This window comes from Ylistrum balloti, unplaced genomic scaffold, assembly GCF_031769215.1.
Source record: "Ylistrum balloti isolate Yb309-2 unplaced genomic scaffold, AGI_CSIRO_Ybal_v1 Utg369616, whole genome shotgun sequence".
Classification (NCBI taxonomy): domain Eukaryota; kingdom Metazoa; phylum Mollusca; class Bivalvia; order Pectinida; family Pectinidae; genus Ylistrum; species Ylistrum balloti.
The window spans coordinates 1,507,518-1,535,497 of record NW_026781889.1 but is presented as its reverse complement, the minus strand read 5'-3'; the positions used below and the strand labels follow the sequence as shown (position 1 = coordinate 1,535,497).

At 40.3% G+C, this 27,980-nt stretch overlaps 1 protein-coding gene across 1 annotated transcript; it reads left to right on the top strand.

Annotated features, from left to right (window-relative positions):
- The first annotated feature begins 18 nt into the window (after positions 1 to 18).
- Positions 19 to 27,980, top strand: LOC132548665 (uncharacterized). The gene is made up of 12 exons (XM_060212547.1): positions 19 to 30; positions 1,036 to 1,623; positions 2,420 to 2,884; positions 3,573 to 3,642; positions 5,735 to 5,755; positions 7,016 to 7,101; positions 7,502 to 7,625; positions 12,909 to 13,031; positions 13,982 to 14,112; positions 14,433 to 14,509; positions 16,156 to 16,283; positions 27,698 to 27,980. The coding sequence occupies exons 1-12, from the start codon at positions 19 to 21 to the stop codon at positions 27,850 to 27,852; spliced, it is 1,980 nt and encodes a 659-aa protein (XP_060068530.1). The 3' UTR covers positions 27,853 to 27,980.

Genomic DNA, 27,980 nt, shown 5'->3' with positions numbered 1-27,980 from the left:
ACTAGGATTTGTTTGAAAATGGCTACCTCTGTAAGTTATGCCGATAGCTAAATACAGAAAAAATGTTCATGTGTATCAAATTATGGTGATTTCAGCACCGTATGCCAAATGTTATAATACAAATACATATAAGTGACTAGGTATATACATATTTAACTTTCATACTCGCCATCATGTAAATACTAATGTATTTCATATGCGTTCGGGAAATTACATGGAATTTTTCACCTTATAAATAATAATAAATTATCATTTTTTGCTCACTTGCAAAGTTTCATAATTACATTTGTAGAGTGTGCACGTGTTCTGTGTTTCAATCAACAGAAAAAATATATTAGATCTTTTTAACAAACTAATTCTTGAAGACAATCATTGAATTTTTATAGTTACCATTTTTAAAATTGTAAGTAAGTTTTATTTTTGAGTTTTAACTAAAATTAGGAGGAAAAAATTGGAGTTTTCCTGTAATATAAAGACGGCAATATTTTTTCCAAGAGTGTCTTCAGTCTCTATCTACTGTCTGTGAACCCCAAACCTCCATATGTGTACTCACATCCCATCTCTGCAAACCATCATCTCCATCCCATGTGCACATGTTTTAATTACAGCAAAATATCCACACCCTAAAGTGATTATGATCTCATAATATACCCAATTTATCTCAGGAAAACGACATTATCATTACAATCTTTTTTATAACTCAAAAGTCAGGGGACGGGCATATTACAAGTAAATGAAAACCATCATTTGTAAGAAATTCTTACATATTGATATTCCTTTTTTTCTTATGATTTCACATATGATGGACTATATAGATATTCTGTCATATTTGGGAATACAATGATATTCAGTGGTTATCCAAGAAATATCCTCTTTAAACTGGACATACTACAATATCTCCTTACATAATAAGTGTTAATTGTGTCTGGACCTGAATTTAAAACTTAACTTTGTGCCTTGTTTGCTGTTGGTTTACATGGGTTATCGATGTAAATTTTATTTATTTAACAGATCTGGGTTTTTTTCTGTTTGTAGAAATGCGAAGATCCTCTTGGCAGTTCAGTAATAGAAGGCTTAGCTATACAGGATCATGGTGATCAGCGTTTTGAATTTGAATTGAAAATTGACAACTCTGCAGATTTTGATGTAGAAAGTCAACCCAATGAATCAATACCTGTATGTTCAGAAGATATATTAGTGCTATCTGATGGAGAAAATAAACTGTTAAGTTCCATAGCAGAAATTAAAGGGGGTGATCTCCCCAATACTGAAGGTTCAGACGATTGCCTTGAGAACTGCTTCACAGGTGAAAACATCACTAATGAGGATGGCATTGAACTTCAGTTGACCTCAGATCTTATTGAAACAGACACTAAAGAAATACTTACTGTACAAGACTTTTCCGATTTGAACATAATACCTCTCGATGATGACATCACTAATAATGTTTCTACACCGGATGTTGTTCCTGATCAGGAAGCAGTAATTTCAGTGTCTGAAACTACCATTGAACCTCATTCTACTGGAGAAATGTGTATTCCAACATTAAATCTGGAGAAACTGGATATAATGCAACAGAATGAGATGATATCAGTTGATAGTATTGAAATTAAAGAAAAACCAGTAAGTCAATATATAATACATACAAGTAAGAAGGAAAATCTTTTTATTTACTTGTTTATTTCTGTTGTTAATTTCAACAGAATGACTTTGTTTCAGGTATATCTTTAAATCTATCTCATTAATACATACATACATACATTCATGAAATAGTTGGTGTGTTATTTAGTGAATTTCCACCCATGTAATATTTTTGCATATGTCTTTAGTGTACTATACTCTGTATGGTTTTCATTGATTACATAATTCAGAAATTGACTGTTTTGTCATAATTCTGAATATGAACCATGACATTACGTCATAAGTTGAAAATGGGGCAGCAAAAAGACTGCCTCAGTTTGATTTTGTCTTCCATATTCAGACATCAGAATGTTACTTTTCTAAGTTAGATTACAAACAGAGTCATAAAATAGCTTTTATTTCAATTCTTTAGTTAAACTCATCTCAAAGTTTAACGTTTTGCTTACCAAGGCTCACAAAACTAAACAATTATAAAAATCTCATATAACATTAAAACTCCTTTATGTTACGAATAAATATGTTCCTATGATAGAGCAAAAGAAAAAAAATGACCCAGGATGTTGGTAACTGACCATAAGTCCAGCCTTGAGCAATATTTAACACAAGGTTTTAAAACTTCATGTAATGAGGTTATTACTCTTTGCTTAACACTTAACTGTTTTTTGTGAATTTTGAAATGCTTTACTAAACTGATGATTCTAGTCAGAAATATTTTTTCAACAGTATTTTTATTTGTATATATCACATTAATTTTCTTGTTTGATTGCTTTTCAAACAGCCAGATGAGACAGAAAATATTTCTTTGGCAGACTTAATGAAACATAGAGAGGAAGATGACTCCTCTGGATCAGAATTTGACTTTGAATTACCTTCTGCAGCCAAATCAACAACAGATGTGACAGAAAATCCTCAGTCACCAAGTAAAAAATTCAAAGCTCCAGCCCCTCCTCTACCAGCGGCATCACTGCTCCCTACCTATACCTCCACTTTGATACAATCTGCCTCTGTCCCATCAGCTACCATTGCCCAAAAAGTTAACAATACCACACCAGATCCAAGTCAGGGGTTAGAGGTCAAGACCCAAGTTGAAGAGGTCAACAAGGAATGCTTTACTTCAGGCAGCTTCCCGATTAGTTTTAAGCAGGCCTCACTGACATCCAATTTAACACTGGTATCTAAGGCTCCAGAGGCTGAAAATATTTCTGTGGCAATTGGAACAGATCTCATAAAGGATGAAGAGGAGGTGAGAAATATTCTGGAAGAATATATTTAGCTCGACATGGAAAGGGGGAAAAAAAGAGAGAAAAAAGAAAAAAAAAGAATAAGGAATAATAAATTCCATTGTAATTACTGCATTTTCTTTATTTCTAAAGATGTTGTTTTGTCAGTATGCAAGCCATTTTCATTTGGTCTTATCTTCATCAATTTTACTCTGATGACAAAGAATAATCCCTCCTAACTGATGTGAAAAAGGCAATAAAATGAACAGCTACAAACTTTTGCTTTCTGTATTACAACTATTCATGGTGATTAAATTTTGTAGAACATACTATAAGTTTATATTGTTCTGTTTTAATTTGTGTTAACTTTCACAGATTTGTTAATGTTGCAAAATATGAGAAAGAAAGTAGAGCTGTAGGAGATTATTCTGATACTCTATCAACATTTTGTATTGGTCTGGAGTTGACTCCAAACCGACATAGGAAAGTTGATGGGACATCAGAATTATTCTATTATCCATGTTTGATAGATTTAGCATATTGTTTACACTTTGGCTCAGTTTTTGTTTACCAATTAATGGTACCATGATAAAATCTAACATTCTGTGATACTTTATTCCTTCAGGAAAACATGTTTTATTCATGTATTGATACATAGGTTTTTTTTTTTTTTTTTTTTCTTTACAGCAAAACCACATGGCTCAATCAAAGCAAAATACAGTTCCCTCAGAACATTCGCAGGCTCAGAATGAATGGGAAAATGTTCAAACCATTGAAGCAGGTAATTCAAATAAAAAGAAAGGACTGATGAGAGAAGAAAAATAACTGCAAAATTAAAATATAGCACTTTTTGCAAGAATTGATCTTCATGAAATGGTAAAAACATTATCCATATTTTTAAGATTCTGCCAGTGTCCCCCAGGACGGGAACCCATTCTGCCAGTGTCCCCCAGGGAACCCATCCCCATATAGCTGCTGTGGGGATGTTAAACCTTGATCCAGCAAACAAACTTTCAAAACTTGTGTTGATATCTGTTTAGTTTATCTTTTGTGATTTTATCACTAATAGGAATGAGTTCAACATGGAACCTTCTTCTTTTTATCCAGATTCAACGACAGTGTTGTTTATATGTTTCAACATGTCAACAACACTGTCATTAAATCTGGATGAAAAGAAGAAACTTCTGTGTTGGAACCATTCCTATTAGTGATATTATTTGGATTACCCCAGTGAGGTCTCATATATACAGTCATATCCACAGTAGTTTTGTCAAGAATGCAACAATTTATACATTGAGGGACATTGTGCCTCCACCCGTTTATATTTTGTGGTTTTAGTATTTAAGTAGTAATATTTTTTTAACTGTTTTTCTCACAATCATTTAGGATTGTATACTACCTTACTATAAACATGTTATCTTTCCAAAATAAATTTCAAAACTACAACTTTAGTTTGACAATACGGTTTTTGTATTGAAATAACCTACCAACATGCCCAGTGCTCAGGGACTGTACTTCTATATAGGGGTTTTGATTTTTTTTCTTTAGAGTTATGTGAGAGTTTAGTGACATTTTGTCTATGAATGGACATATGTTCAACACAATGATGGCTGTAAACTCTCTAATTATCCAAGCTGTAACACAAAGGATCAGTACCATGCATGTAGTTAGTACCTGCTATCCGTCAATCTGTTATTTACTTAATTCAAATTCAATGTGTTTTAAGCTTAACATACATTTACCAGACTTTATAGGAAAGTTTGAGGAGTAGAGGCACATGCATTTCCAAGACCTTTTTCACATTTTTTTTTTTTTATATTTATCTATTGTTTTTTTTTGTTTTTTGTTTTTTTAGGTCGCCTGAGCCGAAGGCTCATGGTAACCTATTGCCATCATGATTTGTCTGTCGTCATGCGTCGTTAATTTTCACATATTCGACTTCTTCTCAAGAACCACAGCATAGATTTTGACCAAACTTGGCACAAAGCATCCCCATGGGAAGCTGCTTCAAGTTTGCGAAGAAAAAGGGTGTGGCCCCATTAGGGACCTCAGGAGGGGGAAAAAGGGGGTAAAATTAGGTAAATCTTTAAAAATTTTCTTCTCATGTACCAAATGTCAGATTAAGTTCATATTTGATATTTAGGGTCCTTATGGCATGGTCTACAAAGTTTGCGAATGAAAAAAAATTGGGTCAAAACCGGCCCCACGAGGGGGCGCTCAAAAGGGTAAAAAATTCAACTTTGAATGATTTCAACCAAATTTGGTAGAAAGCATCCCTTAGTGAAGGATATATGAAATTATGTTGAAAAAAGTGATTATGTCCTCTTTGGGGCCCATAAGGGGTATAAAAGGAGCCATATGTAAAAACCGTCATTAAATGACTACTTCTCAAGAACCAGTAGATGGATTTTGACCAAACTTGGCACAAAGCATCCCCATGGGAAGCCGCTTCAAGTTTGCAAAGAAAAAGGGCATGGCCCCAATAGGGGCCCCAGGAGGGGGAAAAAGGGGAAACATGATACGAATGTTCTACACAAGGTCCTGGCAAGTGTTTTAACTTTTTGGGGCGATTCAAAATCCAAGATGGCCACCCTGGCCTCTGTTTGGCTAAGACATTATGGACTTCCTCTCAAGAACCATTGGGTGGGTCATGTTCAAACTTGGTACAGATGTTTTACACATGGTCCTGCACAAGTGTTGTTACATTTTTGCAACATTTTAAAATCCCCAGATTATTGACATATATTCCTCAGGTGACCGTTAAGGCCCCTTGGGCCTCTTGTTTGTCTGTGGGAACAAGTTTATTTATATTCAGCCTGTGACTTACAGTTCTACATTTTCATTTTCACATTATAAGTGGTTTCATTTTCCAGGTTTCACAGATCACACCAAAGGTATGGATTCACTTTTTTATAATTTCAGAGCACATTTTAATAAAAATTCTTTACTATTGTGTCGATTTATTATTCTTGTTATTATCAATGTTCACATTTTGATTGAAAAAATTAATTCTGATTTGTTATTTATTCGGCTTGTGTAGACAACCACAGTTATCCACATCAGTGTCAGAATTATCTACCACTGACATTCAGGAACAATAGAAATGGAAAGCAAAACAATGTTAATGATAGTACAGTGACATCCACATAGGGACCAAGGGAATGGTGGAAAAAACAGACGTATGTTCTATTAAGTAAAATGATCGCTGCTGGTCCTGGGTTTACATCAGTATCAAAGGGGAGAGAATCAGTTCACTAATAATGTTTTCAAGCTGAATATTTCATTTGGAGAAAAGGCATAAGTGATGGAGGTAATTCTTTGTGAGAGACTGTAACCTTTGGTTTGACAAGCCAGTAGCAGTGTCATTGAGGATAATCATTTCTTATGTATGGATTGATGGAGAAGTAGTGAAAAAGTTATTATTAAAGAAGAAATTATATAAAAAATAATCCTATTGTTTTAATGGATAAGAATTGAGTGTTTGGGTTTTATAGTTAAAGCACAGAATACTGAAGGATAGGGAAGGAAAGTCCATATTAAGCCACTGTAGTATTGTACATTATAGATATGTACTCCAATAAATTGCACTCCGTAAAACCTATCTTTGGTGAATGGTCTCCTTGCTATAGAGACAGCCATCGAGACGAAGTTGTCCTTCCCCGTCTTCGGATGGTCCATGCAAACCTTACACATTCATGTATGTTGAAAGGCGAAGATAATACTCTGCATAGGATGTGATGAGTCATTCACCATTAAATATTTTTTATTGGTCTGCATTGACCTTCTGTCTACTCGAGAAACTTTTTATCGTAACATTACAAATCTAAAGACCCATTTTGAAACTGTTAAGATTTGTAAAATTCTAGGTTACCTGAAAGATGTTGGTCTATATAATAGACTATGACATACAATTTCACTCTTTTGTGATAATATACCCATTTAAGATTTCTAGTATTTGTCTTTTATGTTTTAGTTTGTTTGATGTTATTTCTTTTTTGGGTCACTGTGTGTTTTACTGGTTGATGGCCCTAATGACCTTTTATGTGTTGACAGGCCCTAATGACCTTTTATGTGTTGACAGGCGTTAAGAATGTCATAATAATAATATACTTCCTCCAGCAAAATGTGGATCCTACATGGTTGTTCAATTACAGGTCCCAGAGGAGCCAAGATGACACCTCTTATGTCTTATTTTGAGCTGGAGGAAACTCTTAGACCAATGGATTACTCTAGTGCAATGGTAGGTCAAGCACCAGCATGGACATAAAAAGGTCACCTGCCCTTTTGCATGAGAACATATTTGTATGGAAGCTGAATTGTAGGTCCCAACCCCGGCACTAATGTTTGTATAAATGTTCTGGTACAATGAAATATTGATTGAAGTATTGAAAAAAAACACAACACATTTTACATTGAAAGATTATGTAAATATTGTTATTGTCACAATTTCATTTCCATTGATAATCAGTTTTGAGTCTACATGTTAATCTTGCTTTCGTTCATATATTGCCCGAGTTTTCTTGAAGTTGAGTATGCATTATGATTATGTTGACATGATGGTATTTTCTTGTTGTTTTATAGCTCACTGGGTCTGAAGGAGTAGTTACATATTGTTTATATATACTTTATTCTGTTTTCAGAAACATATCCGCCAAACTGTAAACAGACGTGGGTTTTCAGCTCTAAAACACATTTTGTTTGGACCCCCAAAACTGAATAGAAACCTGCTGAAAGAAAAGGAATTCATCTTCTGTTTAGCTGCAAGTCAGTATCTTATTTTCTGAGGTTGAGGCCTTCAAATATGCAAAATTATTCCATTCCAAAGGATCCTGACTTTACTTTCTAAAAAAGGAAAAGAATTTTGATAACAAACGATTAATAAAAAGTGAGAAAATTGTTTTATGTATGCTATATAAGAACAAGTGCTATTCATACAGATTTTATTATAGGTTACATGGATTGTATTCTTGGAAAATGTGAGGAAAACAATTGAATTTGTCTGTTATTGATATATTTTATTATCATGCATTCAGGTTTGAAATAACACACTGTAACTGGTGAATGAAACTGTGGATGTAACTGTGGAATGTAACTGGTGAATGAAACTGTGGATGTAACTGTGGAGAATAAATGTGGAATGTAACTGTGGAGTATAAATGTGGAATGTAACTGTGGAGTATAAATGTGGAATGCAACTGTGGAGTATAAATGTGGAATGTAACTGTGGAATGAAACTGTGGAATGTAACTGGAGTATAAATGTGGAATGTTACTGTGGAGTATAAATGTGAAATGTAACTGTGGAGTATAAATGTGGAATGTAACTGTGGAATGAAACTGTGGAATGTAACTGGAGTATAAATGTGGAATGTAACTGTGGAGTATAAATGTGGAATGCAACTGTGGAGTATAAATGTGGAATGTAACTGTGGAATGAAACTGTGGAATGTAACTGGAGTATAAATGTGGAATGCAACTGTGGAGTATAAATGTGGAATGAATCTGTGGAATGTAACTGTGGAATGTAACTGGAGTATAAATGTGGAATGTAAATGTGGAGTATAAATGTGGAATGTAACTGTGGAATGTAACTGTGGAGTATAAATGTGGAGTGTAACTGTGGAATGTAACTGGAGTATAAATGTGGAATGTAACTGTGGAGTTTAAATGTGGAATGTAACTGTGGAATGAAACTGTGGAATGTAACTGTGGAATGTGACTGTGAATGTAACTGTGGAATGTAACTGGAATGTAACTGTGGAATGTAACTGTGGAGTATAAATGTGGAATGTAACTGTGGAATGTAACTGTGGAGTATAAATGTGGAATGTAACTGTGGAATGTAACTGTGGAGTATAAATGTGGAATGTAACTGTGGAATGTAACTGTGGAGTATAAATGTGGAATGTAACTGTGGAGTATAAATGTGGAATGTAACTGTGGAGTATAAATGTGGAATGTAACTGTGGAATGAAACTGTGGAATGTAACTGTGGAATGTAACTGTGAATGTAACTGTGGAATGTAACTGTGGAATGTAACTGGAATGTAACTGTGGAGTATAAATGTGGAATGTAACTGTGGAGTATAAATGTGGAATGTAACTGTGGAATGAAACTGTGGAATGTAACTGTGGAATGTAACTGTGGAATGAAACTGTGGAGTATAAATGTGGAATGTAACTGTGGAATGAAACTGTGGAATGTAACTGTGGAATGTAACTGTGGAATGTAACTGTGGAGTATAAATGTGGAATGTAACTGGAATGTAACTGTGGAGTATAAATGTGGAATGTAACTGTGGAATGTAACTGGAGTATAAATGTGGAATGTAACTGTGGAATGAAACTGTGGAATGTAACTGTGGAATGTAACTGTGAATGTAACTGGAATGTAACTGTGGAATGTAACTGTGGAATGTAACTGTGGAGTATAAATGTGGAATGAAACTGGAATGTAACTTTGGAATGTAACTGTGGAGTATAAATGTGGAATGTAACTGTGGAGTATAAATGTGGAATGTAACTGTGGAATGTAACTGTGGAGTATAAATGTGGAATGTAACTGTGGAGTATAAATGTGGAATGTAACTGTGGAATGAAACTGTGGAATGTAACTGTGGAATGTAACTGTGGAGTATAAATGTGGAATGTAACTGGAATGTAACTGTGGAATGTAACTGTGGAGTATAAATGTGGAATGTAACTGTGGAATGTAACTGTGGAGTATAAATGTGGAATGTAACTGTGAATGTAACTGTGGAGTATAAATGTGGAATGAAACTGGAATGTAACTGTGGAATGTAACTGTGGAGTATAAATGTGGAATGTAACTGTGGAATGAAACTGTGGAATGTAACTGGAGTATAAATGTGGAATGTTACTGTGGAGTATAAATGTGAAATGTAACTGTGGAATGAATCTGTGGAATGTAACTGTGGAATGTAACTGTGGAGTATAAATGTGGAATGTAAATGTGGAGTATAAATGTGGAATGTAACTGGAATGTAACTGGAGTATAAATGTGGAATGTAACTGTGGAGTTTAAATGTGGAATGTAACTGTGGAATGAAACTGTGGAATGTAACTGTGGAATGTAACTGTGAATGTAACTGTGGAATGTAACTGTGGAATGTAACTGTGGAATGTAACTGTGGAGTATAAATGTGGAATGTAACTGTGGAATGTAACTGTGGAGTATAAATGTGGAATGTAACTGTGGAATGTAACTGTGGAGTATAAATGTGGAATGTAACTGTGGAATGTAACTGTGGAGTATAAATGTGGAATGTAACTGTGGAATGTAACTGTGGAGTATGAATGTGGAATGTAACTGTGGAGTATAAATGTGGAATGTAACTGTGGAATGAAACTGTGGAATGTAACTGTGGAATGTAACTGTGAATGTAACTGTGGAATGTAACTGTGGAGTATAAATGTGGAATGAAACTTTGGAATGTAACTGTGGAATGTAACTGGAATGTAACTGTGGAGTATAAATGTGGAATGTAACTGTGGAGTATAAATGTGGAATGTAACTGTGGAATGAAACTGTGGAATGTAACTGTGGAATGAAACTGTGGAGTATAAATGTGGAATGTAACTTTGGAATGAAACTATGGAATGTAACTGTGGAATGTAACTGTGGAATGTAACTGTGGAGTATAAATGTGGAATGTAACTGGAATGTAACTGTGGAGTATAAATGTGGAATGTAACTGTGGAATGTAACTGTGGAGTATAAATGTGGAATGTAACTGTGGAATGAAACTGTGGAATGTAACTGTGGAATGTAACTGTGAATATAACTGGAATGTAACTGTGGAATGTAACTGTGGAATGTAACTGTGGAGTATAAATGTGGAACGAAACTGGAATGTAACTTTGGAATGTAACTGTGGAGTATAAATGTGGAATGTAACTGTGGAGTATAAATGTGGAATGTAACTGTGGAATGTAACTGTGGAGTATAAATGTGGAATGTAACTGGAATGTAACTGTGGAGTATAAATGTGGAATGTAACTGTGGAGTATAAATGTGGAATGTAACTGTGGAATGAAACTGTGGAATGTAACTGTGGAATGAACTGTGGAATGTAACTGTGGAGTATAAATGTGGAATGTAACTGGAATGTAACTGTGGAGTATAAATGTGGAATGTAACTGTGGAATGTAACTGTGGAGTATAAATGTGGAATGTAACTGTGGAATGAAACTGTGGAATGTAACTGTGGAATGTAACTGTGAATGTAACTGTGGAGTATAAATGTGGAATGTAACTGTGGAATGTAACTGTGGAGTATAAATGTGGAATGAAACTGGAATGTAACTTTGGAATGTAACAGTGGAATGTAACTGTGGAATGTAACTGTGGAGTATAAATGTGGAATGTAACTGTGAATGTAACTGTGGAGTATAAATGTGGAATGTAACGGTGAATGTAACTGTGGAGTATAAATGTGGAATGAAACTGGAATGTAACTGTGGAATGTAACTGTGGAATGTAACTGTGGAATGAAACTGTGAATGTAACTGTGGAGTATAAATGTGGAATGTAACTGGAATGTAACTGTGGAGTATAAATGTGGAATGTAACTGTGGAATGTAACTGTGGAGTATAAATGTGGAATGTAACTGTGGAATGTAACTGTGGAGTATAAATGTGGAATGTAACTGTGGAATGTAACTGGAGTATAAATGTGGAATGTAACTGTGGAGTATAAATGTGAATGAAACTGTTGAATGTAACTGTGGAATGTAACTGTGAAATGTAACTGTGAATGTAACTGTGGAGTATAAATGTGGAATGTAACTGTGGAATGAAACTGGAATGTAACTGTGGAGTATAAATGTGGAATGTAACTGTGGAGTATAAATGTGGAATGTAACTGTGGAGTATAAATGTGGAATGTAACTGTGGAATGAAACTGTGGAATGTAACTGGAGTATAAATGTGGAATGTAACTGGAATGAAACTGGAATGTAACTGTGGAGTATAAATGTGGAATGTAACTGTGGAGTATAAATGTGGAATGTAACTGTGGAGTATAAATGTGGAATGTAACTGTGGAGTATAAATGTGGAATGTAACTGTGGAGTATAAATGTGAATGAAACTGTGGAATGTAACTCTGGAATGTAACTGTGGAATGTAACTGTGAATGTAACTGTGGAGTATAAATGTGGAATGTAACTGTGGAGTATAAATGTGGAATGTAACTGTGGAATGAAACTGTGGAATGTAACTGAGGAGTATAAATGTGAATGAAACTGTGGAATGTAACTGTGGAATGTAACTGTGGAATGTAACTGTGAATGTAACTGTGGAGTATAAATGTGGAATGTAACTGTGGAGTATAAATGTGGAATGTAACTGTGGAATGAAACTGGAATGTAACTGTGGAGTATAAATGTGGAATGTAACTGTGGAGTATAAATGTGGAATGTAACTGTGGAGTATAAATGTGGAATGTAACTGTGGAGTATAAATGTGGAATGTAACTGGAATGTAACTCTGGAGTATAAATGTGGAATGTAACTGTGTGGACTTCATCTTTTCACTGTACTACAAAACTTTATTTACACTTTGAGTCAGATTATTTGTTTGAACATGCTTGTTTTTGGGCAACCATATTTTCAAATTTAAGCACAATTTTGTTAATTTTGCACAAATTAGTGCAGTGACATATTGATGCATTTGCAATAATGTATTAATGTATTAATGACATACACAAACTACAATAATCACAGTCATGTTTTAGTGTATTATATTATGTGTAAAAAGAACTAAGATAAGATTAACGCTATAATAAATATGTATACAGTTACTACGGTACATACATTATTTATCTTTTGATAAGCAAAGGGGCAGACATATATTTTTTTACTATTAAAGCAGCGAATGGGCTTTTTATAGAACAATGAAATAGCTTTTGATCATGATTTTACTTGCAGCAATATATTTTTGGGTGGGCTTATCTTCAGACAGGGCTTATTGGTGCATAATTATGGTATATGAATTATGGTGTACTAATGGTCAATTAACTTTGTAGCCCAACTAGACAACAGTACCCTTGTTCACACTCGTGCCCTCCAAACCATCTATAGATGTCTGACTGGATCGCGGTTTGATTGTGGAAGGTTTGGGCCACACTGGGAGGAAGTTGGATTTCAAGGTCAATAATATTCTTTATTTGATAGCACTTCATATTTTTATGATTTTGGTTACTACATGGCTGTGTATTAATCAATACAGCATTGTTTGTAGATTTTTAAGGAGGAAATATTTTGTTCAATTTTCATTGTTCCTAACCAACCATTATCAGATGATGGGCTGTTCTAAAGATCTTTTGCCATCCATTTATTCATATCTACAAAAGTGGCTGTCATCTTAAATATTGAATGAATGTTTACTACTGCTGTTTCTCAATAGGCAATAGATGGATCTTCCTCAATGAATGGAGGATTCTATTGGCTTAAATAGATATTTGTATATGCTTGTTATCTAGACTTCTGTGATAAATGAAATGGCAAACATACAGCCATTTGGAAGTTTGACACGTAGAGGGCTGACAATGCCATACTGTGATATAATCACAGCAATCACAAATGATTCATTACCATTTGCATGGATGATGTATCTAGATATACCTATATAAGTCAAACCTGTCATTTAAGGTCAGGGAAAAGCAGAAATAGTGGTCTTTATAAGCAAGTGACCTTTTTATAGATGTTCAGTTACTATGAATTGTGTTGCTTTGGAACCTCAAGCCAGTAGCTTTTATCAACAGGTATTTGTTATATACTGCTTTATAGGCAGATCTTCATTATACTCCACTGACCTTTATCAATTAGCACACCTGCCTTTATAAGCATCATCCTTTAACTAAGGCAGATTTGTTCTATATGATTGCTTTTCAAGAGAGGTTTGACTGTATCATCATATAAGACATGTTTTATGCTTGTTTTTAAAATATGTAAATAGAAATAAGTATGAAGGTAAATACAAGTGCTGAATCCATCGAACCATCAGGGCATTATTCAACATCACCAGTCACTGCCAAATTTTACAGGTGAACATCCCAGATATTGTTTATATAAGTTTTGTGATGATGTTTCATTTTAGGTAACGACCCTTCTACTGATCTACGTGGGACGGGCATACTTGGTTTACTAAATCTGGTCAATTTATTGAGAAATCCCAAACGACAGTCTCTGGCTCAAGACATTTACAAACTTTCTCTCCATCCCACACAAGTAAGATCAGTGTGAACCTATATTCTAATACTTTTGATTTAAACATGGACTTAGATATGTCTTATGTCCTCATTTTAATATTATTTCATTTTATATACATGTATTTCTTCTCACATTTAAAAGGTGTTTTTGGGCCATACTTTGCTTTCAGAATTCAATTCCAATTTTTCTCTGAAGCTGTTTTGATTTTAGAGTAGAAGTTTGATTGCTATGAAAGAGAGATCCAGATATTAGGAAAATACCAGAATTGGCCAAATTGACTTGTAGATGAGTTCTTTAATTTAATGTAAAACTGTTAACTTCATGTCCTTTTATTTCAGAATTTTCCATTCTGTGTCATGGGGATCAACATGTCAAGGATAGCTATACAGGCACTTCGGGAAGACTGCCTTAATAAGTATGGATGTTTGCATTCTGATCTGCTAGAATTACTACCCTTCTTTCCACATACCAGATAGCATAACTTAAAGGGGGAGCATTGAGAATGACTTGATTATACAGACTTTTAAATGGAGACAAGTGAACTTTAATTAGTACGTTGTTGAAAAAACAAATAAAGCATTTTTTTTTTCATTTTTCACTTCATGTGCAATAAGAAAGAAAATTTTGGATTGGTCCTTTCATAACATACGTACATGTGTCGTTCAGATTTACCCCAACCTAACATATCAGATTTACCCCAACCTAACATATCAGTGCTCAATAGCTGATAACATATCAGCTATTGAGATAGCTGTGAAAATACATAAATACATTTTGTAAGATTTCAAGGTTATTACTATTTAAATGACTGAAAAAAACTCCAGAAAATTAACATTTTTGATCTCTGCTGATTCATTAGAGCCAGTTCCAGTGTGTTTGTCATGGATTATATTCTGTACCAGCTGAACTGTTTCAACCTGATAAATAATTGCCCCTAAAATAACAAATCCTAACAGCAATGAAAAATGAGTGTAAAGAAAATGAAAGTAATGGTTATTTTTGTTTTGTAAGTATATAGCATTTAAGATGAAGGGAGGGGAGGATTCAGTACTTTAAACCAAATCATCTTCTCGTCAACTTAATTTTGTTTTTTTTAATGTGTAACAACTTTTCGTGGTGATTTATTTTCATGATTTACAGTAATAAATCAAGATATATAGGACTGGTTTATTTTAAAGTAAGTAAAACAATTTTGTGGCATTGTTGACTTGTGTAAATTTTCATTTATATATGAGATTATTACTAGTTTATGAGGTGTATTAAACAGCAATCATTCATAGGTCAACTAGAAACATAAGCCCAAGTTTATATGTAAAGGGCCTCCTGTACCTGTGATTGAAACTGTTTCAAAGCAATTATTTTTTATGCATTCTAATCTCCCATGAAATACTGAAATTAAGTGCTCGTGAAAATGAGTCATTTGACAGTATAACTTGACTGGCAGAAACAAAATCTATTAATTGTTGAAAGATTGGATTATGTAATTCTCTGTCAAAATAATTGTCAATCAAAAAAGAGACTGCTGAATCCTGTGATAAATTTACTTGCCTTAGCCCTGTACTCAAAGTTTTTATGGGATTGATAGATCTTTTTGAAATACTTAAATTTTACATTATTTGGCCCGTCATTTTCAGTAATAAAGATGAAAAGGACTCTTAAAATTTAATTGTTTATTGAACACTGAAGTCCACATCTGCCTTATTGCTGTCCAATGAAATTGAACCATTATTTACAATTTCATTGTTCTATGGCACTGTTTTACCCTGTTTTGTGCAATAAAATTTTAGCACAGTATAAATTTTTTAACAATTACAAATAAGTGCATTGGTGGACTTGAACATTTTCAATAATCTCTATATCAATAACATACAGAAACAATAATATTTTAGTAAAATATTTCAAGTAAAAAAAACTGCTAATCTTTGCAATAAGCCCTCCTCCATTTGCTTTAGGGAGAAGTAATGTATTTGGCTCCCTAGGGCTTATTGCAGGGGGATTATAATTAACTACATGTATTTGATATTGTTACTGTGTATAAATAATTCTTTATTTTGCTTGTAGGGAATGCAATAAGCGACAAGAAGTTTTAGATGTGATCAATGATTTCTATGCTGCTTTATATCTGGATCTGTATCAGACCTGGAAATCTCAGGGAATGACAATCACAGATTCTGGACATGTTATCAAATGTAGGTTGTGTAACATATATAAGACCTTGTACTTGTAGTGAAAGTTTTAGACATGGTCTGAATGACTGTGTCTGTTGGGCTGCAGTGACCGAGTGGTTTTGGCCTCGTTAGGTACTGGTCGTTGGATGGTGGTTTTTCTCTGGAAACTTCAGCTTTCCTCCACCAGCTAAACCTGGCATGTCTTTAAATTACCCTGGCTGTTAATGGGACGTAAAGCAATGATAAACTAAACTGTGTTTGTCTGTTTAAATCAATTTGCTTTTTTTATCAAGGAAACTGTAAAATCGTCTTCCCTGTCTCTACCCCTATCTGTCGTCATTCTCTCTGTCTGTTCCTCTTCCTGGTTGATGTCCTCCCTGTCTGTTGCTCTATCTGGTCATTGTCATTTCTGTCTGTTCCCCTGTCTAGTCATCATCCTCTCTGTCTGTTCCTCTGTCTGTAGCGCTGTCTGGTCATTGTCCTTTCTGTCTGTTCCCCTGTCTAGTCATCATCCTCTCTGTCTGTTCCTCTGTCTGTAGCTCTATCTGGTCATTGTCCTTTCTGTCTGTTCCCCTGTCTAGTCATCATCCTCTCTGTCTGTTCCTCTGTCTGTAGCTCTGTCTGGTCATTGTCCTTTCTGTTTGTTCCTCTGTCTGTAGCTCTGTCTGGTCATTGTCCTCTCTGTCTGTTCCTCTGTCTAGTCATCATCCTCTCTGTCTGTTCCTCTGTCTGGTCGTTGTCCTCCCTGTCTGTTCCTCTGTCTTGTCGTCGTCTTCCCTGTCCCTTCCCCTGTCTAGTTGTCTTCCTCCCTTTCTATTCCCATGTCTTGTCTTCATCCTCCCTGTCTGTTCCTCTATCTGGTCATCGTCCTTCCTGTCCATTCCCCTGTCTGGTCGTCCTCGCTGTCTGTTCCTGTCTGGTCATTGTTTCTCTCTGTCTGTTCCTCTGCCTGGTCGTTGTCCTCTGTCTGTCCCTCTATCTGGTTGTTGTCCTCTCTGTCTGTTCCTCTGTCTAGTTGTTTTCTGATCTGTCTGTTCCTCTGTCTGGTTGATATTCTCCTTGTCCGATCCCTGTCTGGTCCTCTTCCATTCTGTCTGGTCATTGTCCTCTCTGTCTGTTCTTCTGTCTAGTCATCATCCTCTCTGTCTGTTCCTCTGTCTGTAGCTCTGTCTGGTCGTTGTCCTCTCTGTCTGTTCTTCTGTCTAGTCATCATCCTCTCTGTCTGTTCCTCTGTCTGGTTGATATTCTCCTTGTCCGATCCCTGTCTGGTCCTCGTCCTTTCTGTCTGGTCATTGTCCTCTCTGTCTGTTCTTCTGTCTAGTCATCATCCTCTCTGTCTGTTCCTCTGTCTGTAGCTCTGTCTGGTCGTTGTCCTCTCTGTCTGTTCTTCTGTCTAGTCATCATCCTCTCTGTCTGTTCCTGTGTCTGTAGCTCTGTCTGGTCGTTGTCCTTTCTGTCTGTTCCTCTGTCTGTAGCTCTGTCTGGTCATTGTCCTCTCTGTCTGTTCTTCTGTCTAGTCATCATCCTCTCTGTCTGTTCCTCTGTCTGTAGCTCTGTCTGGTCATTGTCCTTTCTGTCTGTTCCTCTGTCTGTAGCGCTGTCTGGTCATTGTCCTCTCTGTCTGTTCTTCTGTCTTGTCATCATCCTCTCTGTCTGTTCCTCTGTCTGTAGCTCTGTCTGGTCGTTGTCCTTTCTGTCTGTTCCTCTGTCTGTAGCGCTGTCTGGTCATTGTCCTCTCTGTCTGTTCTTCTGTCTAGTCATCATCCTCTCTGTCTGTTCCTCTGTCTGGTCGTTGTCCTCCCTGTCTGTTCCTCTGTCTTGTCGTCGTCTTCCCTGTCCCTTCCCCTGTCTAGTTGTCTTCCTCCCTTTCTATTCCCATGTCTTGTCTTCATCCTCCCTGTCTGTTCCTCTATCTGATCATCGTCCTCCCTGTCCATTCCCCTGTCTGGTCGTCCTCGCTGTCTGTTCCTGTCTGGTCATTGTTTCTCTCTGTCTGTTCCTCTGCCTGGTCGTTGTCCTCTGTCTGTCCCTTTATCTGGTTGTTGTCCTCTCTGTCAGTTCCTTTGTCTGGTCGTTGTCCTTTCTGTCTGTTCCTCTGTCTGTCCCTCTATCTGGTTGTTGTCCTCTCTGTCACTTCCTTTGTCTGGTCGTTGTCCTCTCTGTCCGTACCTCTGTCTAGTCATCTTCCTTTCTGTCTGTTCCTCTGTCTGGTCATTGTCCTCTCTGTATGTTCTTCTGTCTAGTCATCATCCTCTCTGTCTGTTCCTCTGTCTGTAACTCTGTCTTGTCGTTGTCCTCTCTGTCTGTTCCTCTGTCTAGTCATCGTCCTCTCTGTCTGGTCATTGTCCTCTCTGTCTGATCCTCTATCTGGTCATTGTTCTCTCTCTCTGTTCCCCTCTCTGGTCCTTGTCCTCTCTGTCTGTTCCTGTGTCTGGTCCTTGTCCTCTCTGTCTGTTCCTGTGTCTGGTCCTTGTCCTCTCTGTCTCTTCCTCTGTCTGGTCGTCGTCCTCTCTGTCCATTCCTCTGTCTGGTCATTGTCCTCTTTGTCTCTTCCTATGTCTGGTCGTCATCCTCTCTGTTGATTCCTCTGTCTGGTCCTTGTCCTCTCTGTCCGTTCCTCTGTCTGGCCGTCGTCCTCTCTGTCCATTCCTCTGTCTGGTCCTTGTCCTCTCTGTCCGTTACTCTGTCTGGTCGTCGTCCTCTCTGTCTGTTCCTCTGTCTAGTCATCGTCCTCTCTGTCTGGTCATTGTCCTCTCTGTCTGATCCTCTATCTGGTCATTGTTCTCTCTGTCTGTTCCTGTGTCTGGTCCTTGTCCTCTCTGTTGATTCCTCTGTCTGGTCCTTGTCCTCTCTGTCCGTTCCTCTGTCTGGCCGTCGTCCTCTCTGTCCATTCCTCTGTTTTGTCGTCGTCCTCTCTGTCTGTTCCTGTCTGGTCATTGTTTCTCTCTGTCTGTTCCTCTGCCTGGTCGTTGTCCTCTGTCTGTCCCGCTATCTGGTTGTTGTCCTCTCTGTCAGTTCCTTTGTCTGGTCCTTGTCCTCTCTGTCCGTTACTCTGTCTGGTCGTCGTCCTCTCTGTCCATTCCTCTGTTTGGTCCTTGTCCTCTCTGTCCATTTCTCTGTCTGGTCATCATCCTCTCTGTCCATTCCTCTGTCTGGTCCTTGTCCTCTCTGTCCGTTACTCTGTCTAGTCGTTGTCCTCTCTGTCCATTCCTGTCTGGTCATTGTTTCTCTCTGTCCGTACCTCTGTCTAGTCATCTTCCTTTCTGTCTGTTCCTCTGTCTGGTCATTGTCCTCTCTGTCTGTTCTTCTGTCTAGTCATCATCCTCTCTGTCTGTTCCTCTGTCTGTAACTCTGTCTTGTCGTTGTCCTCTCTGTCTGTTCCTCTGTCTAGTCATCGTCCTCTCTGTCTGGTCATTGTCCTCTCTGTCTGATCCTCTATCTGGTCATTGTTCTCTCTGTCTGTTCCTGTGTCTCGTCCTTGTCCTCTCTGTTGATTCCTCTGTCTGGTCCTTGTCCTCTCTGTCCGTTCCTCTGTCTGGCCGTCGTCCTCTCTGTCCATTCCTCTGTCTGGTCCTTGTCCCCTCTGTCCATTACTCTGTTTTGTCGTCGTCCTCTCTGTCTGTTCCTGTCTGGTCATTGTTTCTCTCTGTCTGTTCCTCTGCCTGGTCGTTGTCCTCTGTCTGTCCCTCTATCTGGTTGTTGTCCTCTCTGTCAGTTCCTTTGTCTGGTCCTTGTCCTCTCTGTCCGTTACTCTGTCTGGTCGTCGTCCTCTCTGTCCATTCCTCTGTTTCGTCCTTGTCCTCTCTGTCCATTTCTCTGTCTGGTCATCATCCTCTCTGTCCATTCCTCTGTCTGGTCCTTGTCCTCTCCGTCCGTTACTCTGTCTAGTCGTTGTCCTCTCTGTCCATTCCTGTCTGGTCATTGTTTCTCTCTGTCCGTACCTCTGTCTAGTCATCTTCCTTTCTGTCTGTTCCTCTGTCTGGTCATTGTCCTCTCTGTCTGTTCTTCTGTCTAGTCATCATCCTCTCTGTCTGTTCCTCTGTCTGTAACTCTGTCTTGTCGTTGTCCTCTCTGTCTGTTCCTCTGTCTAGTCATCGTCCTCTCTGTCTGGTCATTGTCCTCTCTGTCTGATCCTCTATCTGGTCATTGTTCTCTCTGTCTGTTCCTGTGTCTGGTCCTTGTCCTCTCTGTTGATTCCTCTGTCTGGTCCTTGTCCTCTCTGTCCGTTCCTCTGTCTGGCCGTCGTCCTCTCTGTCCATTCCTCTGTCTGGTCCTTGTCCCCTCTGTCCATTACTCTGTTTAGTCGTCGTCCTCTCTGTCTGTTCCTGTCTGGTCATTGTTTCTCTCTGTCTGTTCCTCTGCCTGGTCGTTGTCCTCTGTCTGTCCCTCTATCTGGTTGTTGTCCTCTCTGTCAGTTCCTTTGTCTGGTCCTTGTCCTCTCTGTCCGTTACTCTGTCTGGTCGTCGTCCTCTCTGTCCATTCCTCTGTCTGGTCCTTGTCCTCTCTGTCCATTTCTCTGTCTGGTCATCATCCTCTCTGTCCATTCCTCTGTCTGGTCCTTGTCCTCTCTGTCCGTTACTCTGTCTAGTCGTTGTCCTCTCTGTCCATTCCTGTCTGGTCATTGTTTCTCTCTGTCCGTACCTCTGTCTAGTCATCTTCCTTTCTGTCTGTTCCTCTGTCTGGTCATTGTCCTCTCTGTCTGTTCTTCTGTCTAGTCATCATCCTCTCTGTCTGTTCCTCTGTCTGTAACTCTGTCTGGTCGTTGTCCTCTCTGTCTGTTCCTCTGTCTAGTCATCGTCCTCTCTGTCTGGTCATTGTCCTCTCTGTCTGTTCCTCTCTCTGGTCATTGTTCTCTCTGTCTGTTCCTGTTTCTCGTCCTCGTCCTCTCTGTCGATTCCTCTGTCTGGTCCTTCTCCTCTCTGTCCGTTCCTCTGTCTGGTCGTCGTCCTCTCTGTCCATTCCTCTGTCTGGTCCTTGTCCTCTCTGTCCATTACTCTGTTTAGTCGTCGTCCTCTCTGTCTGTTCCTGTCTGGTCATTGTTTCTCTCTGTCTGTTCCTCTGCCTGGTCGTTGTCCTCTGTCTGTCCCTCTATCTGGTTGTTGTCCTCTCTGTCAGTTCCTTTGTCTGGTCCTTGTCCTCTCTGTCCGTTACTCTGTCTGGTCGTCGTCCTCTCTGTCCATTCCTCTGTCTGGTCCTTGTCCTCTCTGTCCATTTCTCTGTCTGGTCATCATCCTCTCTGTCCATTCCTCTGTCTGGTCCTTGTCCTCTCTGTCCGTTACTCTGTCTAGTCGTTGTCCTCTCTGTCCATTCCTGTCTGGTCATTGTTTCTCTCTGTCTGTTCCTCTGCCTGGTCGTTGTCCTCTCTGTCTGTTCTTCTGTCTAGTCATCATCCTCTCTGTCTGTTCCTGTGTCTGTAGCTCTGTCTGGTCGTTGTCCTTTCTGTTTGTTCCTCAGTCTGTAGCTCTGTCTGGTCATTGTCCTCTCTGTCTGTTCTTCTGTCTAGTCATCATCCTCTCTGTCTGTTCCTCTGTCTGTAGCTCTGTCTGGTCATTGTCCTTTCTGTCTGTTCCTCTGTCTGTAGCGCTGTCTGGTCATTGTCCTCTCTGTTTGTTCTTCTGTCTAGTCATCATTCTCTCTGTCTGTTCCTCTGTCTGTAGCTCTGTCTGGTTGTTGTCCTTTCTGTCTGTTCCTCTGTCTGTAGCGCTGTCTGTTCATTGTCCTCTCTGTCTGTTCTTCTGTCTAGTCATCATCCTCTCTGTCTGTTCCTCTGTCTGGTCGTTGTCCTCCCTGTCTGTAACTCTGTCTTGTCGTTGTCCTCTCTGTCTGTTCCTCTGTCTAGTCATCGTCCTCACTGTCTGGTCATTGTCCTCTCTGTCTGATCCTCTATCTGGTCATTGTTCTCTCTCTCTGTTCCCCTCTCTGGTCCTTGTCCTCTCTGTCTGTTCCTGTGTCTGGTCCTTGATCTCTCTGTCTGTTCCTGTGTCTGGTCGTCGTCCTCTCTGTCCATTCCTCTGTCTGGTCCTTGTCCTCTCTGTCCATTCCTCTGTCTGGTCATTGTCCTCTCTGTCTCTTCCTATGTCTGGTCGTTGTCCTCTCTGTCCATTCCTCTGTCTGGTCCTTGTCCTCTCTGTCCGTTACTCAGTCTAGTCGTTGTCCTCTCTGTCCATTCCTGTCTGGTCATTGTTTCTCTCTGTCTGTTCCTCTGTCTGGCCGTCGTCCTCTCTGTCCATTCCTCTGTCTGGTCCTTGTCCCCTCTGTCCATTACTCTGTCTGGTCATTGTCCTTCTGTCTCAGTCTCTCTGTCTGGTCATTGTCCTCTCTGTCTGTTCTTCTGTCTGGTCATCATCCTCTCTGTCTGTTCCTCTGTCTGTAGCTCTGTCTGGTCATTGTCCTCTCTGTCTGTTCCTCTGTCTGGTCGTTGTCCTCCCTGTCTGTAACTTCTGTCTTGTCATCATTCTCGCTGTCTGTTCCTCTGTCTGTAGCTCTGTCTGGTTGTTGTCCTTTTCTGTCTGTTCCTCTGTCTGTATCTCTGTCTGGTCTTTGTCCTCTCTGTCTGTTCTTCTGTCTAGTCATCATCCTCTCTGTCTGTTCCTCTGTCTGGTCGTTGTCCTCTCTGTCTGTAGCTCTGTCTGTCGTTGTCCTCTCTGTCTGTTCCTCTGTCTGTCATCGTCCTCACTGTCTTCCTCTGTCTTGTCCTCTCTGTCTGTCCTCTCTGTCCATCTCTCTCTGTTCCCCTCTCTGGTCCTTGTCCTCTCTGTCTGTTCCTGTGTCTGGTCCTTGATCTCTCTGTCTGTTCCTCTCTCGTCCTCTCTGTCCATTCCTCTGTCTGGTCCTTGTCCTCTCTGTCCATTCCTCTGTCTGGTCATTGTCCTCTCTGTCTCTTCCTATGTCTGGTCGTTGTCCTCTCTGTCCATTCCTCTGTCTGGTCCTTGTCCTCTCTGTCCATTTCTCTGTCTGGTCATCATCCTCTCTGTCCATTCCTCTGTCTGGTCCTTGTCCTCTCTGTCCGTTACTCAGTCTAGTCGTTGTCCTCTCTGTCCATTCCTGTCTGGTCATTGTTTCTCTCTGTCTGTTCCTCTGCCTGGTCGTTGTCCTCTCTGTCTGTTCTTCTGTCTAGTCATCATCCTCTCTGTCTGTTCCTCTGTCTGTGGCTCTGTCTGGTCGTTGTCCTGTCTGTTTGTTCCTCAGTCTGTAGCTCTGTCTGGTCATTGTCCTCTCTGTCTGTTCTTCTGTCTAGTCATCATCCTCTCTGTCTGTTCCTCTGTCTGTAGCTCTGTCTGGTCGTTGTCCTCTCTGTCTCTTCCTCTGTCTGGTCGTCATCCTCTCTGTCCATTCCTCTGTCTGGTCATTGTCCTCTCTGTCTCTTCCTATGTCTGGCCGTCTCTCTCTGTCTCTTCCTCTGTCTGTCTGTCATCCTCTCTGTCCATTCCTCTGTCTGGTCCTTGTCCTCTCTGTCCGTTACTCTGTCTGTCGTCGTCCTCTCTGTCGATTCCTCTGTCTGGTCCTTCTCCTCTCTGTCCGTTCCACTGACAGGTAGTCGTCCACTCTCACCATTCCTCAGGCGGGTCCTTGTCCTCTCTGTCCATTACTCTGTTTAGTCGTCGTCCTCTCTGTCTTTTCCTGTCTGGTCATTGTTTCTCTCTGTCTGTTCCTCTGCCTGGTCATTGTCCTCTCTGTCTGATCCTCTATCTGGTCATTGTTCTCTCTCTCTGTTCCCCTCTCTGGTCCTTGTCCTCTCTGTCTGTTCCTGTCCTTCCTCTGTCTTCTCTGTCCTCTCTGTCTCTGTCTGTCCTTGTCCTCTCTGTCCTTCCTTCTCTGTCTGGTCATTGTCCTCTCTGTCTTCCTCTGTCTGTCCTTGTCCTCTCTGTCCTCTCTGTCGTTGTCCTCTCTGTCCATGTCTGTCATTGTCTGTCTCTCTGTCTGTTCCTCTGTCCTGGTCGTCCTTTCTGTCTGTTCTCTGTCTGTAGCTCTGTCTGGTCATTGTCCTCTCTGTCTGTTCTTCTGTCTAGTCATCATCCTCTCTGTCTGTTCCTCTGTCTGTAGCTCTGTCTGGTCGTTGTCCTTTCTGTCTGTTCCTCTGTCTGTAGCGCTGTCTGGTCATTGTCCTCTCTGTCTGTTCTTCTGTCTAGTCATCATCCTCTCTGTCTGTTCCTCTGTCTGTAGCTCTGTCTGGTCGTTGTCCTTTCTGTCTGTTCCTCTGTCTGTAGCGCTGTCTGTTCATTGTCCTCTCTGTCTGTTCTTCTGTCATCGTCCTCACTGTCTGGTCATTGTCCTCTCTGTCTGATCCTCTATCTGGTCATTGTTCTCTCTCTCTGTTCCCCTCTCTGGTCCTTGTCCTCTCTGTCTGTTCCTGTGTCTGGTCCTTGATCTCTCTGTCTGTTCCTGTGTCTGGTCGTCGTCCTCTCTGTCCATTCCTCTGTCTGGTCCTTGTCCTCTCTGTCCATTCCTCTGTCTGGTCATTGTCCTCTCTGTCTCTTCCTATGTCTGGTCGTCGTCCTCTCTGTCCATTCCTCTGTCTGGTCCTTGTCCTCTCTGTCCATTTCTCTGTCTGGTCATCATCCTCTCTGTCCATTCCTCTGTCTGGTCCTTGTCCTCTCTGTCCGTTACTCAGTCTAGTCGTTGTCCTCTCTGTCCATTCCTGTCTGGTCATTGTTTCTCTCTGTCTGTTCCTCTGCCTGGTCGTTGTCCTCTCTGTCTGTTCTTCTGTCTAGTCATCATCCTCTCTGTCTGTTCCTCTGTCTGTGGCTCTGTCTGGTCGTTGTCCTTTCTGTTTGTTCCTCAGTCTGTAGCTCTGTCTGGTCATTGTCCTCTCTGTCTGTTCTTCTGTCTAGTCATCATCCTCTCTGTCTGTTCCTCTGTCTGTAGCTCTGTCTGGTCCTTGTCCTCTCTGTCTCTTCCTCTGTCTGGTCGTCATCCTCTCTGTCCATTCCTCTGTCTGGTCATTGTCCTCTCTGTCTCTTCCTATGTCTGGCCGTCGTCCTCTCTGTCTCTTCCTCTGTCTGGTCGTCATCCTATCTGTCCATTCCTCTGTCTGGTCCTTGTCCTCTCTGTCCGTTACTCTGTCTGGTCGTCGTCCTCTCTGTCGATTCCTCTGTCTGGTCCTTCTCCTCTCTGTCCGTTCCTCTGTCTGGTCGTCGTCCTCTCTGTCCATTCCTCTGTCTGGTCCTTGTCCTCTCTGTCCGTTACTCAGTCTATTCGTTGTCCTCTCTGTCCATTCCTGTCTGGTCATTGTTTCTCTCTGTCTGTTCCTCTGCTGGTCGTTGTCCTCTCTGTCTGTTCCTGTCTGGTCATTCCTCTCTGTCTCTCTCTGTCTGTTCCTCTGCCTGGTCGTTGTCCTCTCTGTCTGTCTTCTGTCTCTATCCTCTCTGTCTGTTCCTCTGTCTGTAGCTCTGTCTGGTCCTTGTCCTCTCTGTCCATTCCTCTGTCTGGTCATTGTCCTCTCTGTCTCTTCCTATGTCTGGCCGTCGTCTGGTCCTTGTCCTCTCTGTCCGTTACTCTGTCTGGTCGTCATCTTCTCTGTCCATTCCTCTGTCTGGTCCTTGTCCTCTCTGTCCTTTTCTCTGTCTGGTCATCGTCCTCTCTGTCCATTCCTCTGTCTGGTCCTTGTCCTCTCTGTCCGTTACTCTGTCTAGTCGTTGTCCTCTCTGTCCATTCCTGTCTGGTCATTGTCCTCTCTGTCCATTTCTCTGTCTGGTCATCATCCTCTCTGTCCATTCCTCTGTCTGGTCCTTGTCCTCTCTGTCCTTTCTTCTGTCTAGTCATCCTCTCTGTCCTCTCTGTCTTGTTCTCTCTGTCTCTGTCTAGTCGTTGTCCTCTCTGTCTGTAGTCATCTGTCCTCTCTGTCCTGTTCCTCTGTCTGTTCCTCTGTCCATTCTCTGTCTGGTCCTTGTCCTCTCTGTCTGTTCATCTGTCTAGTCATCCTCCTCTCTGTCTGTTCCTCTGTCTGTAGCTCTGTCTGGTCCTTCCTCTGTCTGTCCTCTTCTGTTTGTTCTCTCTGTCTTCTGTCTATCATCATCCTCTCTGTCTGTTCCTCTGTCTGTATCTGTCCTCCTTTCTGTTTGTTCCTCTGTCTGTAGCTCTGTCTGGTCATTGTCCTCTCTGTCCTCTTCTGTCTGTCATCCTCTCTGTCTGTTCCTCTGTCTGTAGCTCTGTCTGGTCGTTGTCCTTTCTGTCTGTTCCTCTGTCTGTAGCGCTGTCTGGTCATTGTCCTCTCTGTTTGTTCTTCTGTCTAGTCATCATTCTCTCTGTCTGTTCCTCTGTCTGTAGCTCTGTTTGGTCGTTGTCCTTTCTGTCTGTTCCTCTGTCTGTAGCGCTGTCTGGTCATTGTCCTCTCTGTCTGTTCTTCTGTCTAGTCATCATCCTCTCTGTCTGTTCCTCTGTCTGGTCGTTGTCCTCCCTGTCTGTTCCTGTCTGGTTGTTGTCCTCTCTGTCACTTCCTTTGTCTGGTCGTTGTCCTCTCTGTCCGTTCCTCTGTCTAGTCATCTTCCTTTCTGTCTGTTCCTCTGTCTGGTCATTGTCCTCTCTGTCTGTTCTTCTGTCTAGTCATCATCCTCTCTGTCTGTTCCTCTGTCTGTAACTCTGTCTTGTCGTTGTCCTCTCTGTCTGTTCCTCTGTCTAGTCATCGTCCTCTCTGTCTGGTCATTGTCCTCTCTGTCTGATCCTCTATCTGGTCATTGTTCTCTCTCTCTGTTCCCCTCTCTGGTCCTTGTCCTCTCTGTCTGTTCCTGTGTCTGGTCCTTGATCTCTCTGTCTGTTCCTGTGTCTGGTCCTTGTCCTCTCTGTCTCTTCCTCTGTCTGGTCGTCATCCTCTCTGTCCATTCCTCTGTCTGGTCATTGTCCTCTCTGTCTCTTCCTATGTCTGGCAGTCGTCCTCTCTGTTGATTCCTCTGTCTTGTCCTTGTCCTCTCTGTCCGTTCCTCTGTCTGTCCGTCGTCCTCTCTGTCCATTCCTCTGTCTGGTCCTTGTCCTCTCTGTCCGTTCCTCTGTCTGGTCGTCATCCTCTATGTCCGTTCCTCTGTCTGGTCGTCCTCCTCTCTGTCCATTCCCCTGTCTGGTCATCGTCCTCTCTGTATGTTCCTCAGTCTGGTGGTCATCTTTTCTGCTGTTCCTCCATATGGGGGTCTTCCATTTTGTCAGTTCCACTCTCTGATAGTCATCCTCTCTTGGCAGATATTGTCCCCTTGATGCTAGAGGTTACTTTGTATAAAGTACAGATGTGGCTTTTGTTAAGGCAGATGGTACATTGTACATAATTACCCCACCCCTACTCCCTCCCTCAATAACAAATGTGACACCAAACTGCTATTAGAGATGTACTCCAATCTTGTTAAATATTACTATTTTCTTGGTTATCAGAAAGGATACATGTCAAATGCTTGTTACAAATAAACAATATTTTTTTTACTAACTCTGAAATTTTTGCAATTATTTTTCAGCTCTTGAGTCTAATGCTAAGAAAAATCCACAGCGTTTGATAAAGGCCATGGAGGAATATCTAAAACGTAAAAAAAGTTCTGTGGATCTTGACAACATGGATGTAGGAGGGGAAAATTTCCTTAGTGTTTGTGATACAGAGGCAGGTCAATACTGAAAAAGATGCAGTTTCGACAAGAAATTACACTGAAAAAGAGACAGTTTCAACAAGAAGCTATTCATAAACACACATGCACAGTTTCAAAAGGAAAATATGCTGAAAAAAAAAAGAGAAAATCACCATAT